The sequence below is a fragment of the Neoarius graeffei genome, chromosome 28, assembly GCF_027579695.1.
Source record: "Neoarius graeffei isolate fNeoGra1 chromosome 28, fNeoGra1.pri, whole genome shotgun sequence".
NCBI lineage: Eukaryota > Metazoa > Chordata > Actinopteri > Siluriformes > Ariidae > Neoarius > Neoarius graeffei.
In genome coordinates, this window is record NC_083596.1 from 463,025 (window position 1) to 478,539 (window position 15,515).

The 15,515-nt window shown below is 43.3% G+C and overlaps 1 protein-coding gene across 2 annotated transcripts in view; it reads right to left on the reverse strand.

Moving 5' to 3' along the window:
• Positions 1–15,515, reverse strand: part of tp53 (tumor protein p53) — a 34,435-nt gene that overhangs the window by 8,590 nt on the left and 10,330 nt on the right. Inside the window, exons 1-4 of one of the 2 annotated variants that reach the window (XM_060912607.1) lie at positions 5,634–5,883; positions 4,772–4,909; positions 2,485–2,518; positions 2,102–2,275 (exon numbers count right to left, since the gene is read on the reverse strand). In XM_060912607.1, coding sequence (XP_060768590.1) covers positions 2,102–2,275; positions 2,485–2,518; positions 4,772–4,857 — 294 coding nt within the window. In that variant the 5' untranslated portion in view covers positions 4,858–4,909; positions 5,634–5,883. Of the gene's footprint in view, positions 1–2,101; positions 2,276–2,484; positions 2,519–4,771; positions 4,910–5,633; positions 5,884–15,515 lie in introns of those variants that run through there. The other variant, XM_060912608.1, reaches the window with a different exon arrangement.

A 15,515-nucleotide genomic window follows, 5' to 3' on the forward strand; every position in this document is an offset into this window, starting at 1 on the left:
CACAGGCAAGTGGGACACACACTACAGAGAATTCACCATCGAATACCAAATATCATGAGTAGAAGAGATGCAGGTAGGAATAATCACAGCTCTCTAATCTTTTATTAGGAAGTGTTCATAAAACAAGTGTGTGTGTGTGTGTGTGTGAGAGAGAGAGAGAGAGAGAGAGAGAGAGAGAGAGAGAGAGAGAAACAAGGTAGAATGAATGAAGCGCCGTGATTAAGTGTACAGCTGTTTGTTAACACACATGTCATGTCAGGTCACAGCAAAATGTTAACATCAATGAATAGTTAAAGGGGCGGGGTGTTATATTGTGTAATAGAGCATTATTAGTTAAAGGGGCGGGGTGTTATATTGTGTAATAGAGCATTATTAGTTAAAGGGGCGGGGTGTTATATTGTGTAATAGAGCATTATTAGTTAAAGGGGCGGGGTGTTATATTGTGTAATAGAGCATTATTAGTTAAAGGGGCGGGGTGTTATATTGTGTAATAGAGCATTATTAGTTAAAGGGGCGGGGTGTTATATTGTGTAATAGAGCATTATTAGTTAAAGGGGCGGGGTGTTATATTGTGTAATAGAGCATTATTAGTTAAAGGGGCGGGGTGTTATATTGTGTAATAGAGCATTATTAGTTAAAGGGACGGGGTGTTATATTGTGTAATAGAGCATTATTAGTTAAAGGGGCGGGGTGTTATATTGTGTAATAGAGCATTATTAGTTAAAGGGGCGGGGTGTTATATTGTGTAATAGAGCATTATTAGTTAAAGGGGCGGGGTGTTATATTGTGTAATAGAGCATTATTAGTTAAAGGGGCGGGGTGTTATATTGTGTAATAGAGCATTATTAGTTAAAGGGGTGGGGTGTTATATTGTGTAATAAAGCATTATTAGTTAAAGGGGCGGGGTGTTATATCGTGTAATAGAGCATTATTAGTTAAAGGGGCGGGGCGTTATATCGTGTAATAGAGCATTATTAGTTCAAGGGGCGGGGCGTTATATCGTGTAATAGAGCATTATTAGTTCAAGGGGCGGGGCGTTATATCGTGTAATAGAGCATTATTAGTTCAAGGGGCGGGGCGTTATATCGTGTAATAGAGCATTATTAGTTAAAGGGGCGGGGTGTTATATTGTGTAATAGAGCATTATTAGTTAAAGGGGCGGGGTGTTATATTGTGTAATAGAGCATTATTAGTTAAAGGGGCGGGGCGTTATATCATGTAATAGAGCATTATTAGTTAAAGGGGCCGGGTGTTATATTGTGTAATAGAGCATTATTAGTTAAAGGGGCGGGGTGTTATATTGTGTAATAGAGCATTATTAGTTAAAGGGGCGGGGTGTTATATTGTGTAATAGAGCATTATTAGTTAAAGGGGCGGGGTGTTATATTGTGTAATAGAGCATTATTAGTTAAAGGGGCGGGGTGTTATATTGTGTAATAGAGCATTATTAGTTAAAGGGGCGGGGTGTTATATTGTGTAATAAAGCATTATTAGTTAAAGGGGCGGGGTGTTATATTGTGTAATAGAGCATTATTAGTTAAAGGGGCGGGGTGTTATATTGTGTAATAGAGCATTATTAGTTAAAGGGACGGGGTGTTATATTGTGTAATAGAGCATTATTAGTTAAAGGGGCGGGGTGTTATATTGTGTAATAGAGCATTATTAGTTAAAGGGGCGGGGTGTTATATTGTGTAATAGAGCATTATTAGTTAAAGGGGCGGGGTGTTATATTGTGTAATAAAGCATTATTAGTTAAAGGGGCGGGGTGTTATATTGTGTAATAGAGCATTATTAGTTAAAGGGGCGGGGTGTTATATTGTGTAATAGAGCATTATTAGTTAAAGGGGCGGGGTGTTATATTGTGTAATAAAGCATTATTAGTTAAAGGGGCGGGGTGTTATATTGTGTAATAGAGCATTATTAGTTAAAGGGGCGGGGCGTTATAGCGTGGACTAGCTGATTAGTAGGTGAGAACTAGACAAGGATAAATTAAGGTGAAAATCGGGTGTTTTCTGTCTTCTGTGAAAATCTAAAACATAAAAGAGTGCATTAAACTGTGTGTGTGTGTGTGTGTGCGTGTGTGTGTGTGTGTACTACCCACCGTGCAGGTGACAGACTTGGCCGTACTGGACTCCTGGAAGTGCAGTGTGAAATTGTGGAGTCCGGGGTAATCAGAGATGACGGGGACGGTGGAGGTCGGAGGAGATGATGAGGACTGCGGCTGTAACATGTCCCTGAACAAAAGCTCGCAGTCCTGTAGGTCCTCAGGAATGGGCTACACACACACGCTTAATTTTATTCAAGTGTTTAAAAGGTAAAAACATCAGTATAAAGTGATCACAACATTCATTTTGTGTAAAATTATCATGAGGTTAGTCACATCACCCCCAACACACATACAGCATTAATATTAACGAACTAACACCATCATGTGGGTCATCATGTGTGTGTTCGTGTGTGTCAGAGAGAGACTGAAATATTTACCTCTTCATTTTCCCATGAGCGGTCATCAGGAACTCTATCAAAGAAAAAAAAATCTCACTAAGGGATTAAACACACAGTTTAGGGTGCCAATAATTTTGTTTTCATCCGACCACTCAGGAGCCACACCTTATAGTGAATTAAAGCCCAAGAGGAACTGATTAAGCACCTTGAATCTCCAGATTGGTGAGATGAAAACCTGTTGTGAATAAGTTTGTACACTCCACGCTAGAGTTTCAGCTCTTTAACATAAATCACTTTTTAATCAAGTTCCTTTAACAGCATTTTCTCCTCCTCTGACGCAACAGTCGTCTGCAGAAACATGGCTCCGTCAAGTCACACTGTGCAGGAGGAATTTTACTGCACTTTATAAATGTATTTAACTGTTTGGAGAAACTATTCAGGGCTTGAAATTTGCGGTGGTCCGGTCGCCCGAGGTGACTTAATTTGTCATTTGGCGGGTAATTCCTGTCACTAGGCAGCCCGGCTGGCTAGTTGAAAATAAAAAATATATATGAAGCGAAGATTCAGACACACCGTCAACTAAAGCCACCACATATTAAGCGCGTGTCGTGTCTGTGTTAATCGGTGTGTTTATCAGCAGGACGGAAACTACTGAAGAATTCCGAATCATATCGTGTACGAGTCGGACTGTCGGTTTATTCACTACTGCGCATGCATATAACGCAGCTCGTTGAATATCGCGGTAATCACGTGTAGTATTGGACCAGGTGGGTGGAGCACAGAAGCACGACAGGCCAGAACTGAGTTCTTAATGAACTATTTATTGCTAGCTTTTCAGCCTTTTATCACTTCCCAGCCGCGCGCGCGCGCACACACACACACACACACGTGTTCTGGTTGGGGAGAGAGAGCTCCCTTTCTCTGCTCTCCTCTTTTAAAGGGTGCGGTCACTGGGGAAGACACACAAACACAGGTAAATCCCTATCAGGTGCAATGATCCCACCACTTACCTTCCCTGACTCCGCCCTCCATTCACAGACCGACGCTTGGCCACGCCCCCGCTGCCACATCACGTTATCAAATTCAATAGATGTGGCCACATTATCGCCCATTTAAACACGTGTTTTTCTGTTGATGTTTACATCTGCATCTGCCAAAGCTACGCTGCGATGTGGAATTTTCTGAAAGGTGTACAGAAACCGCCAGAGACGGGGACAAAGCGACCTCGGTCTGAAGAGGAGAAAAAGGCTGCCGATAAAGCGTACGAAAAGGAGAAACGACAAAGGACTTATAAGCAAATGTGGGAGCAGGGTAGGCCTTGGCTGCGATATGATTTTTATGGAATAATTAATTTTTTCAAGTTGATTCCTAGTCAATATGAAGCTCCTAATGCTTTCTCTCTCATAAATGGTTAAATACAGAAAGCATGTTGGATATATTTTGGGTGCTGTAGTCATGATAGTAAGTATATTTGTTTTCAATACTCATACACCAAGTTGCCAAGTTTTCCAATATATTATTATTTGTTGATATTATACTGGGCGGCACGGTGGTGTAGTGGTTAGCGCTGTCGCCTCACAGCAAGAAGGTCCGGGTTTGAGCCCCGTGGCCGGCGAGGGCCTTTCTGTGCGGAGTTTGCATGTTCTCCCCGTGTCCGCGTGGGTTTCCTCCGGGTGCTCCGGTTTCCCCCACAGTCCAAAGACATGCAGGTTAGGTTAACTGGTGACTCTAAATTGAGCGTAGGTGTGAATGTGAGTGTGAATGGTTGTCTGTGTCTATGTGTCAGCCCTGTGATGACCTGGCGACTTGTCCAGGGTGAACCCCGCCTTTCACCCGTAGTCAGCTGGGATAGGATCCAGCTTGCCTGCGACCCTGTAGAACAGGATAAAGCGGCTACAGATAATGAGATGAGAGAGATGATATTATATTATGGTGCTCTGTGTTGTTCTCATTTATGTATTTAACAACAGTATCAAAATACTCGGGTCTTGAAATAAATGCACATTAGTCATGAACAATGGTAACTACTCTCTTTTGCATTATTTTTGACAGAAGTAAAATTCATAGATGAACAAATTTTGGTGAGTTGATTTTCTGTTTGGTGAGTTACTTTGGAAGGGAACTAGTCCGGCTGGCTGGTGGAAAAATATATGAATTTCTAGGCCTGCTATTCATGTCATGTGCATTACAGAGAGAGGAGACAGAAGTGAGCATGAATTCTGTATCTGACCTGACTCTCTCCCTCTCTTTTTTCCTGTGCGTGTGTGTGTGGTGCAGATACACAGTCGTGTGGATGTAAATGGGCTTCATGAACACAGCGGCTCACATGAGGTTCTGCAGCCAGAGCTCTGCAAACTCCTGACTGTCTGAAGGTTCCGCCATCATGCTGTCTTTCTCTCCGTTTCCCTCCATCCAAGTCAGACGCTCACTCTCTGGGCAGAGAAGCTGAAACAGGCTGGAGACACTGAGGACAAGGACATGAGCAGAGGACACAGGAAAGATCTGACACACAGCTTCAGGAAAATCTACAGAACATTAAATTTCAACTGATAATAAGTAATAACTCGGGCTAATAACACCGGAACTAGCTTTCAGGGGTAAAACTGATTGAGCTTGAATTCGCCCCACCCACCCACGCAATATTTTCCTTCAGAAGGGACTCCGACTAACTCCGCCCTCCTGCGTTGGGATTGGTAGCCCGTTTCCCGCCTGTCCAATCGTTCGATTAGTATGACCCACTAGCCAATCCAAAAGCGGGAGGGCGGGGCTTGTCAGAAAATCTGTGTAAAGGGGAAAAAGGCAGTTTAATCGGCGATCATTAACTCAATTTAACACAACAGATGGCTAATAAACTGCTAGTACACGATTACCGATCATGAGCTAATACATGCTGAGTAAAGAGTGGAAGTGCTGGCGGGCTGTACGGAGCTTCAGTGGGACTGCAGTCGGTGAGAGTGAAGTGACCCCTCTCCAGGCCTCACAGCTCAGGCCGAACAGCGTCATCACACACTTCAACTGTTTCAGACGAACACAGCCTTTATACAGCCGGGAAAGCGCAACAGTACAAACAACGGCTGAAGCTAACCTTAAACTTAATACGATTAAATCTGTTCTAACACACTGAATAAAAGTATTTACACACAGCGGACCGGCTCCCGGTGTGAGAGTGTGTGAAGGGTAAACTTTACCTCACTGCGCTCTCTCTGCCAAAACAACTCCGGCCACTCACTTCCGGTTTACTGAAAAACTCCACGCGCTCTCGGGGAATTCCCCAGGAGGCGGAGTCCCACGGTCACGTGACACAACACAGGCTCCGGTCTCGGGTTTGACGGTGTAAAGGCGGCTCGATCATCGCGTCTCATTATTTTACTGTCCGATATTTTCCGGGACATTTTAAAGACACTTCTTGTGGCGGAAACCACAGAGCGCGCGACCCACTTCCCTAATCTCAGCGCGCGCACTTATGAATAAACGCTCGTCCTGAAGGGGGCGCTGCAGCACAGAGCAGAGCGCTGCGAAACGGGTCCTAAAAGGCGCCGGTTCCGATTCCGACCATCTCATCTCATCTCATTATGTGTAGCCGCTTTATCCTGTTCTACAGGGTCGCAGGCGGGCTGGATCCTATCCCAGCTGACTACGGGTGAAAGGCGGGGTTCACCCTGGACAAGTCGCCAGGTCATCACAGGGCTGACACATAGACACAGACAACCATTCACACTCACATTCACACCTACGCTCAATTTAGAGTCACCAGTTAACCTAACCTGCATGTCTTTGGACTGTGGGGGAAACCGGAGCACCCGGAGGAAACCCACGCGGACACGGGGAGAACATGCAAACTCCACACAGAAAGGCCCTCGCCGGCCACGGGGCTCGAACCCAGGACCTTCTTGCTGTGAGGCGACAGCGCTAACCACTACACCACCGTACCGTCCCCAGATCCAACTCATGAATATTCATTAATATTAATTGTAATAATTAGAATATCAAAATATGTTAATAAAATATACTATTTATGTAGATGTCCTTGCATTCTGGATTTGCAGCGGGTTGCATGTCACACTGTTTTTGTCATATTTGCACACGAAGAATTTCACAGAACAGACATGTGATCGGCTGTATGCTTCTTCAGCAGTGTTTTTGAAACACTTTTTAAGATGGTGGTTAAGTCTGTGGTTATAACTGAAATGTAGTGAATTAACAGGTGAAATAATACCAGTAAAAATAAAGTGCCATGGGAGTGCTATATCCGTGAGGGATACGCTCCAAGATCTAACACAGATAGTGGAAATCGCGGATAGGAGTGAACCACACACAAAGCTTATTTTTTGTGTACATACAAACCTACAATAAAGTTCCACACAATATGACATCAGCAACAGGAACTAATGATAAAATAAAACAATTATAACTACACTGTAATAAAAGCCAAGTGAATGTGGTCTCTCTTTTGAATGAACAGGATTCTGACATTTCTGGTGAATATGTTCAGCCTGGGGTCTCGTATTGTAGTACCTGTGATGAGGTGGTGACCCTCAACCTGAGCCCCACCCTAAACATGCACAGCTAGACAGGTTGACGTTTCACAGTAAGAGGAATTGACTGAAAGAAAAATGAAAGCTGATTGATTCATTCTGAGAAGCACTACAACGGTTTTAATTATGGGTTTTGAGCCTGTTATTAGACCCAATTCAATTTTATTTTAGTTTCCTCACCTGTGTTTACACTGAGATTTTCTCAATTCTATACAAATTAGCTACAACACTTTCACATGACAAGTCTTAAATGATCAAACTCTCCTGGAATGATCTTGAATCATATGGCATGTGTGGTCTGACATTTCCTCAGTTCCCCACTTACAAATTTAGTTCCTACCTGTGATCGTTTCCCATTTAATGTTTAACACACAAAAATAGAACAAATACTTTTAATCTTATCCCGTCAAAGAATAATAAAGCTTGGAAGGAAGATGCAGAGATCATTGGTGAGTGCACGTGGCTAGTAAAGTTGGTTTGCGAATCAAATCTGCCAGGAAAACTCATACAAGTCCGAGCACATAATATCAAACAACAGAGTTTCACACTGATTAGTGTGTTATTAAATTTGTCTTGGATTGAGTAGTTATTTTTCACTACTACAATTTCTTACTGCAACTAACAAAACAATGCTGTAGAAGCCACGCCCAAAAGAGACAACAGTAGCGGTCACTACATTTTCACAAGAAACAAACGACTCTTCTTCTCTGCGGGACTGTCTCCTTCTCGTAGCAGTGTTACATTTCTGAACAATGGCAAACAAAAAGTTTAGTAGTTTAGAAAGCTGAGTGAATTACTTTCTGAAAACTAGCTTATCAATTTAATTAGATTTTCCAAAGTTGCACAATGTAAGGATAGCTGGTTATTAATCCAACTAATGTTTTAAACATTATCTCTTATTGTAAGGTTTTGATCTGTGTGTGCTGAAGGAGGTCGAATGGATAAAGTATGATGTAGGACTGCTGACTACATCATGAGTTCTGCTGACTCAGAGATTCTGCCTCACAGATCGATGTGGGAGCAAACACACACACACACACACACCAGGACTGTACATTAGCACCCGCCCACCCACCCAATGCGGGTAAAATTGGGCTTTGGCGGGGAATGACTTTAGTCCCACGAGCCACTTTGGCGGGTGGTTTATTCTGTGGTATGACAATATATTTTAATTGTAGTTTTCTCTGAAGGCATCTGATATAATAAACGCATTGCAATGTAATATTACGCGCCGACAACTCCCATGAGCCCCTGCATAAACATTCTGACAACATGTTAGAATTGTTGAAAACGTACTTTAACGTCTCAGATAAAATCAGTGATGCGGTAACCTGCGGTTAATGAACGAAGCAACAAAGTTGCTGACGACTGACAAGCGCACTATGTGGCGGCACATAGCTGGAGTTTCAAACCCTGCTGCTCGGGGAAAAAGGGGCAGAGATGCTCAGGGCCGGAGCAGCATTTTAAAATCACAGAGGTCCGTGATGCGCAAAGCGCGCAACGAAAACTGTTCGGCATATTTAAATGAGAGGGTGAATTACACGCCACACAAGAGATCTATTCCTGAAATTACTTTTAATGGCGTTTGAACTGAATATCATCAGTTTTGAAAAAAAAAAACATGTTTGTGGCAATAGTAAGAATAATTGAAGCTTGTTTAATGGTTTGATCTGGCCCAAGCAATGAGGACAAAAGATCCCCTAACCATGTAGCCTATGGAACTGAGATACATTAACAATCTGGCATCCGTTACACACAAAAACATTCTGGGAAAAAAATCAGTCTACACCACCATGTTTTAGGCAAAGTTATCCAAGGCAAACATAAGTTGAAATTTTCCACTCTATTGCTTTGGCTTATCGAACGATTTATTTTTAAAATCACAAACAAGGCAGGCTACAACTGCACTGCTTTGAAAATGTAAATTTAACAGCTTGATGAAAGTGCGCTGATGGTTCCCATGGAAACGCCGTGTCTCCTGCACTGTGTTCCTCCCCGAGTCGCGCGTTCATTCGCTTTTGTGTTCTTGGTCTCAGAGCCACGCGCACCAAACACACACAGGAGACAGAATCAACGTTTAACATCATTAACAATGCACTTTTTATGGAGACGTTTTAATGTTATTCTTTATTTTTTTATCCAGTTGAATATTTAACGTACAAATGTATTTTCAGCTCTTAAAAATGACCGAGGTCCGGACCGCGGGGGCTTCATAGCTGGCTCCGGCCATGGAGATGAACAAGACGCTAATAGGAAGATAAGACAGTTGAATGACAAATGGAAGTTTGGGCGAGATTGGCTGGTTCATAGCAAAACCGAAAATACCCTGTACTGCGAAGACTGTAGAAACTCTGGCAAAGACAGGCACCAGTAATTTTAAACTCGAAACTATAAAGGAGCACAAAAAGTCAAATGCACACATCGGTACTATAACATCAAAACAGGCAAAGACGGCTGGTTCACTACAGGACAGCATTGCTTTCATTCCCTGGCTGTCATGAAGTCGGCTGAGCTGGAGAGGATGGAGCTGCTGTTTAGAAACGTTCACGCGATTGGAAAGAAGTTGATCCGCCCCAGCTATCAACTTACGGCCTGCTGGAAGCCTCAGGTCACGAAGACCATTTTTCATGGACCATTCAGACTCATCTGATGATGAATGTAATGAGGACATTTAATGTCTCTCTACACATGTTCACACACACAATACATAATTATTATACATAATATACACACACACACACAATACATTATACATAATACTTGATAATACACATAATACAACCCTGATTCCAAAAAAGTTGGGACAAAGTACAAATTGTAAATAAAAACGGAATGCAATGATGTGGAAGTTTCAAAATTCCATATTTTATTCAGAATAGAACATAGATGACATATCAAATGTTTAAACTGAGAAAATGTATCATTTAAAGAGAAAAATTAGGTGATTTTAAATTTCATGACAACAACACATCTCAAAAAAGTTGGGACAAGGCCATGTTTCCCACTGTGAGACATCCCCTTTTCTCTTTACAACAGTCTGTTTTTTTATGATTTTTTTTTATGTTCTGTTATTTTATGATGCGCCAAATGTTTTCTATGGCTGAAAGATCTGGACTGCAGGCTGGCCAGTTCAGTACCCGGACCCTTCTTCTACGCAGCCATGATGCTGTAATTGATGCAGTATGTGGTTTGGCATTGTCATGTTGGAAAATGCAAGGTCTTCCCTGAAAGAGACGTCGTCTGGATGGGAGCATATGTTGCTCTAGAACCTGGATATACCTTTCAGCATTGATGGTGTCTTTCCAGATGTGTAAAGCTGCCCATGCCACACGCACTAATGCAACCCCATACCATCAGAGATGCAGGCTTCTGAACTGAGCACTGATAACAACTTGGGTCGTCCTTCTCCTCTTTAATCCAAATGACACGGCGTCCCTGATTTCCATAAAGAACTTCAAATTTTGATTCGTCTGACCACAGAACAGTTTTCCACTTTGCCACAGTCCATTTTAAATGAGCCTTGGCCCAGAGAAGACGTCTGCGCTTCTGGATCGTGTTTAGATACGGCTTCTTCTTTGAACTATAGAGTTTTAGCTGGCAACGGCGGATGGCACGGTGAATTGTGTTCACAGATAATGTTCTCTGGAAATATTCCTGAGCCCATTTTGTGATTTCCAATACAGAAGCATGCCTGTATGTGATGCAGTGCCGTCTAAGGGCCCGAAGATCACGGGCACCCGGTATGGTTTTCCGGCCTTGACCCTTACGCACAGAGATTCTTCCAGATTCTCTGAATCTTTTGATGATATTATGCACTGTAGATGATGATATGTTCAAACTCTTTGCAATTTTACACTGTCGAACTCCTTTCTGATATTGCTCCACTATTTGTCGGCGCAGAATTAGGGGGATTGGTGATCCTCTTCCCATCTTTACTTCTGAGAGCCGCTGCCACTCCAAGATGCTCTTTTTATACCCAGTCATGTTAATGACCTATTGCCAATTGACCTAATGAGTTGCAATTTGGTCCTCCAGCTGTTCCTTTTTTGTACCTTTAACTTTTCCAGCCTCTTATTGCCCCTGTCCCAACTTTTTTGAGATGTGTTGCTGTCATGAAATTTCAAATGAGCCAATATTTGGCCTGAAATTTCAAAATGTCTCACTTTCGACATTTGATATGTTGTCTATGTTCTATTGTGAATACAATATCAGTTTTTGAGATTTGTAAATTATTGCATTCCGTTTTTATTTACAATTTGTACTTTGTCCCAACTTTTTTGGAATCGGGGTTGTACTTGATAATAAACATAATACTTGCATATCAAAACATCAAATGTTTTTCAATGATAAATGTTTTGAATTGGACTTTTAATATTAGAATCAGTTCAGTTGTACTGAATGTTATTTTTCATATTATACGATATTTCATATTGTAAGGGGCTTGAATTTGAGTTCAATAAACAGAATACTCTGTTTATATTTTTGTCTGAACTGGTTGCATGTTTTCATACAGGGAGCGACCTTAACAGCACTGAATACTTGAGTGCTGCTGTAGAGATGCATTATACGCTGCCATTCATAATTAAATCTAGATCTTCTGAACTTTAACGTGTCATGGTGAAGAAAAAACTGCGATTTCCTGGCAACAAAATTGTGGCTAGTGAAAAGGCTGAATGGCTAGTGACTCGGGAAAACCACTAGTCACAGTGGCCGGTGAGCAGAAAAAGTTAATGTAAAGCCCTGACACACACACACACACACACACACACACACACACACACACACACACACACACACACACACACACACACACACACCTGCTCAGAGATGTTTCTCAGTTTGTTGTAGGACAAACAGGAGTCTATATTCCCATTCAGCAGTGTGTTGTAGCTCTGTGATATGATGATGATGATGATGATGACGATGATGATATGATTGATGAAGTTTATCTGTGTATAACATTAATGGGTGAGGAAGCATTACATCACTGGTTTGGACTACACTACTGTAGGAAAGAAGAGAGACATTATGTACCATTATACACCCATCAGGATCATAGTCTTATGAACAGAAGGAAGACATTACTGGTCAACATCACCTTTGTTAAGCAGAGAGCAGAATGTGTGAGCAAAGATAAATCTCAAGGATTTAACTAACCAAAACAAGTAGTAATCAGAACCGCCTGCTCCAGTTTCAAGCATGAAAACAGATGATATCGCTTACCTCCTGGACTGTGTAATCGTACAGTGCCTCTGTTTCTAATGCATCTACAATATTGATTTCATATTATATACATTATAAGGTTCTGTAATACTTCATTATGGAAACTATGAAACACTAGAAACACAATAAAATAAAAATAATAAAATTGCTGATATTTTTGTTACCCTAAAGAATTCCTTCTTGAAGTTTGCAGAATTATGATTAGTTGTTATTTCATTCACAATTAAATCTACAGCTGCAGTCAGAAGTTTACAGACACTCATTATGGACATGAACATCGTGGTGATATTGGACTTTCAGTGATTTCTCTGAACTGTTCTTTTTCTGTGAGAGAATGATATCAACATACATCTTTAATAGAAAAAAAGAATTTGGTGCAATTTCTGAAATCAACACAGGGTCAAAATTATACATACACCCACACACTCAGATGATTAATTCACTGATGCTGAAATTGCCAAAATGTCTTTAACTGTCCAAGGCCTCTTAACTTCCTGTTAGTGATGATGACTGACTGTAGCTGGAAGCTTTGATTAACACTCACTGGGTTGACCAACACACAGTACAGTGGGAAAGTTGAAGGATTTTTTGATTAATCATCTCTAAACACACAAATTCAATTGATCTCTACTAATTCTGTCAAGAAGTGCGGTGAAATATCCAACCGCAATTCTAACAGAAGCTTGTTGACAAACAAAAGTCAAGGTGAAACCAGCTAAAGGACATTTCACCAAATATCAGGTGGCTGTATGTATAGTTTGAACCCTGTGCTGATTTCAGAAAACCAAAAAAGAAAAAAATTGGACTCTATTACAAGAAAATTCTCATTCTCATACTCTATTAAAGCTGTATGTTGTACAATCATTCCATGGGTTCCTAGTTTCCACCTTCCAAATACTGGTCCATTTCTGAAGTGATGCTGGAGGCTGAAGGCGGCCAGCGGGTGATCTACGGCAGTGAAGGTACCAAGGGGGAGGGTACGGGATGGGGTAATACCGCTCCCCCCCGGGGGGGAGGGGGGGGGAGTGTCAGGGGGTTTCCCCAATAATTTTTTTTTACAGCATTGAAATATGCAATTTCCAAGCATTTCAGATCATTTTTATGACATTTCTACTGGTATAAAACATGCCAGTGGATGGTGAATCTGCTGACGGTTTATAACAGCACATGTTTAGTGTATCACAGCTTCAAGCAGTGTTTATTTTCAAATTTGATAAATCACACATTAGTCTGAGATCATTACAGACATTAGACTGTTACAGGTCAACACTTGAGTCTCTCAGATATACACCTGGATTTTAGAGACATTAAAACACTGGGATATTTCCAACACGTGGATCTCTTTACACACCAGGAATATAAAGGGGAAGTTAAGCTTTAGTACCAGATCTTGTAAATAAGTGCTTAAAAATAATCTCTCCTCACTGTGCAGGAAGCTTTGCCTGGCTGATCTTTCACAGGCTGTACACATGGAAATGCAAAAGTTTCAGAATGCACACGCTTTCTTTCTTTGGTGTCCTTGTACTTGGTCCATCATAATCTGACAAGGTTACACAAATAACCGATCGTGTGTGAGATATAAATTATGTACGGTCTCGTCTCGTCTCGTCTCGTCTTCTTCCGCTTATCCAGGACCGGGTCGCGGAGGCAGCAGTCTAAGCATGGAAGCCCAAACTTCCCTTTCCCCAGACACCTCGGCCAGCTCCTCGGGAAGAACACCGAGGCGTTCCCAGGCCAGCCGAGAGACATAGTCCCTCCAGCGTGTCCTGGGTCTTCCCCGGGGCCTCCTCCCGGGGGGACATGCCTGGAACACCTCCCCAGGGAGGCGTCCAGGAGGCATCCGAAAAAGATGCCCGAGCCACCTCAGCTGGTTCCTCTCGATGTGGAGGAGCAGCGGCTCTACTCCGAGCTCCTCCCGAGTGACTGTGCTTCTCACCCTATCTCTAAGGGAGCGCCCAGCCACCCTGCGAAGGAAACTCATTTCAGCCGCTTGTATCCGCGATCTTGTTCTTTCTGTCATTACCCAAAGCTCATGACCATAGGTGAGAGTCGGAACGTAGATCGACCGGTAAATTGAGAGCTTCGCCTTTTGGCTCAGCTCCTTCTTCACCACGACGGACCGGTAAAGCGACCGCATCACTGCGGAGGCTGCACCGATCCGCCTGTCGATCTCACGCTCCATCCTTCCCTCACTCGTGAACAAGATCCCGAGATACTTAAACTCCTCCACTTGAGGCAGGACTTCTCCACCAACCTGGAGAGGGCAAGCCACCCTTTTCCGGTCGAGAACCATGGCCTCGGACTTGGAGGTGCTGATTCTCATCCCAGCCGCTTCACACTCGACTGCAAACCGCCCCAGTGCATGCTGAAGGTCCTGGTTTGAAGAAGCCAACAGGACAACATCATCCGCAAAAAGCAGAGATGAAATCCTGTGGTTCCCAAACAGGATTCCTTCCGGCCCCTGGCTGCGCCTAGAAATTCTGTCCATAAAAATTATGAACAGAACCGGTGACAAAGGGCAGCCCTGACGGAGTCCAACATGCACTGGGAACAGGTCTGACTTACTGCCGGCAATGCGAACCAGACTCCTGCTCCGTTCGTACAGGGACCGGACAGCCCTTAGCAAAGAGCCCCGAACCCCATACTCCCGAAGCACCCCCCACAGAATACCACGGGGGACATGGTCGAATGCCTTCTCCAGATCCACAAAGCACATGTGGACTGGTTGGGCAAACTCCCATGAACCCTCGAGCACCCTATGAAGGGTATAGAGCTGGTCCAGTGTTCCGCGACCAGGACGAAAACCGCATTGTTCCTCCTGGATCCGAGGTTCGACTATCGGTCGAATTCTCCTCTCCAGTACCCTGGAGTAAACTTTCCCTGGGAGGCTGAGAAGTGTGATTCCCCTATAATTGGAGCACACTCTCCGGTCCCCTTTCTTAAAAAGAGGGACCACCACCCCAGTCTGCCACTCCAGAGGCACTGTCCCCGACCGCCACGCGATGTTGCAGAGGCGTGTCAACCAAGACAGCCCCACAACATCCAGAGACTTGAGATACTCAGGGCGGATCTCATCCACCCCCGGTGCCTTGCCACCGAGGAGCTTGCAAACCACCTCAGTGACTTCGGCTTGGGTAATGGACGAGTCCACCTCTGAGTCATCAGCCTCAGTCTCCTCAGTGGAAGACATGACGGTGGGATTGAGGAGATCCTCAAAGTATTCCTTCCACCGCCCGACAATGTCCCCAGTCGAGGTCAACAGCTCCCCACCCGCACTGTAAACAGTGTTGGCAGAGTACTGCTTCCCCCTCC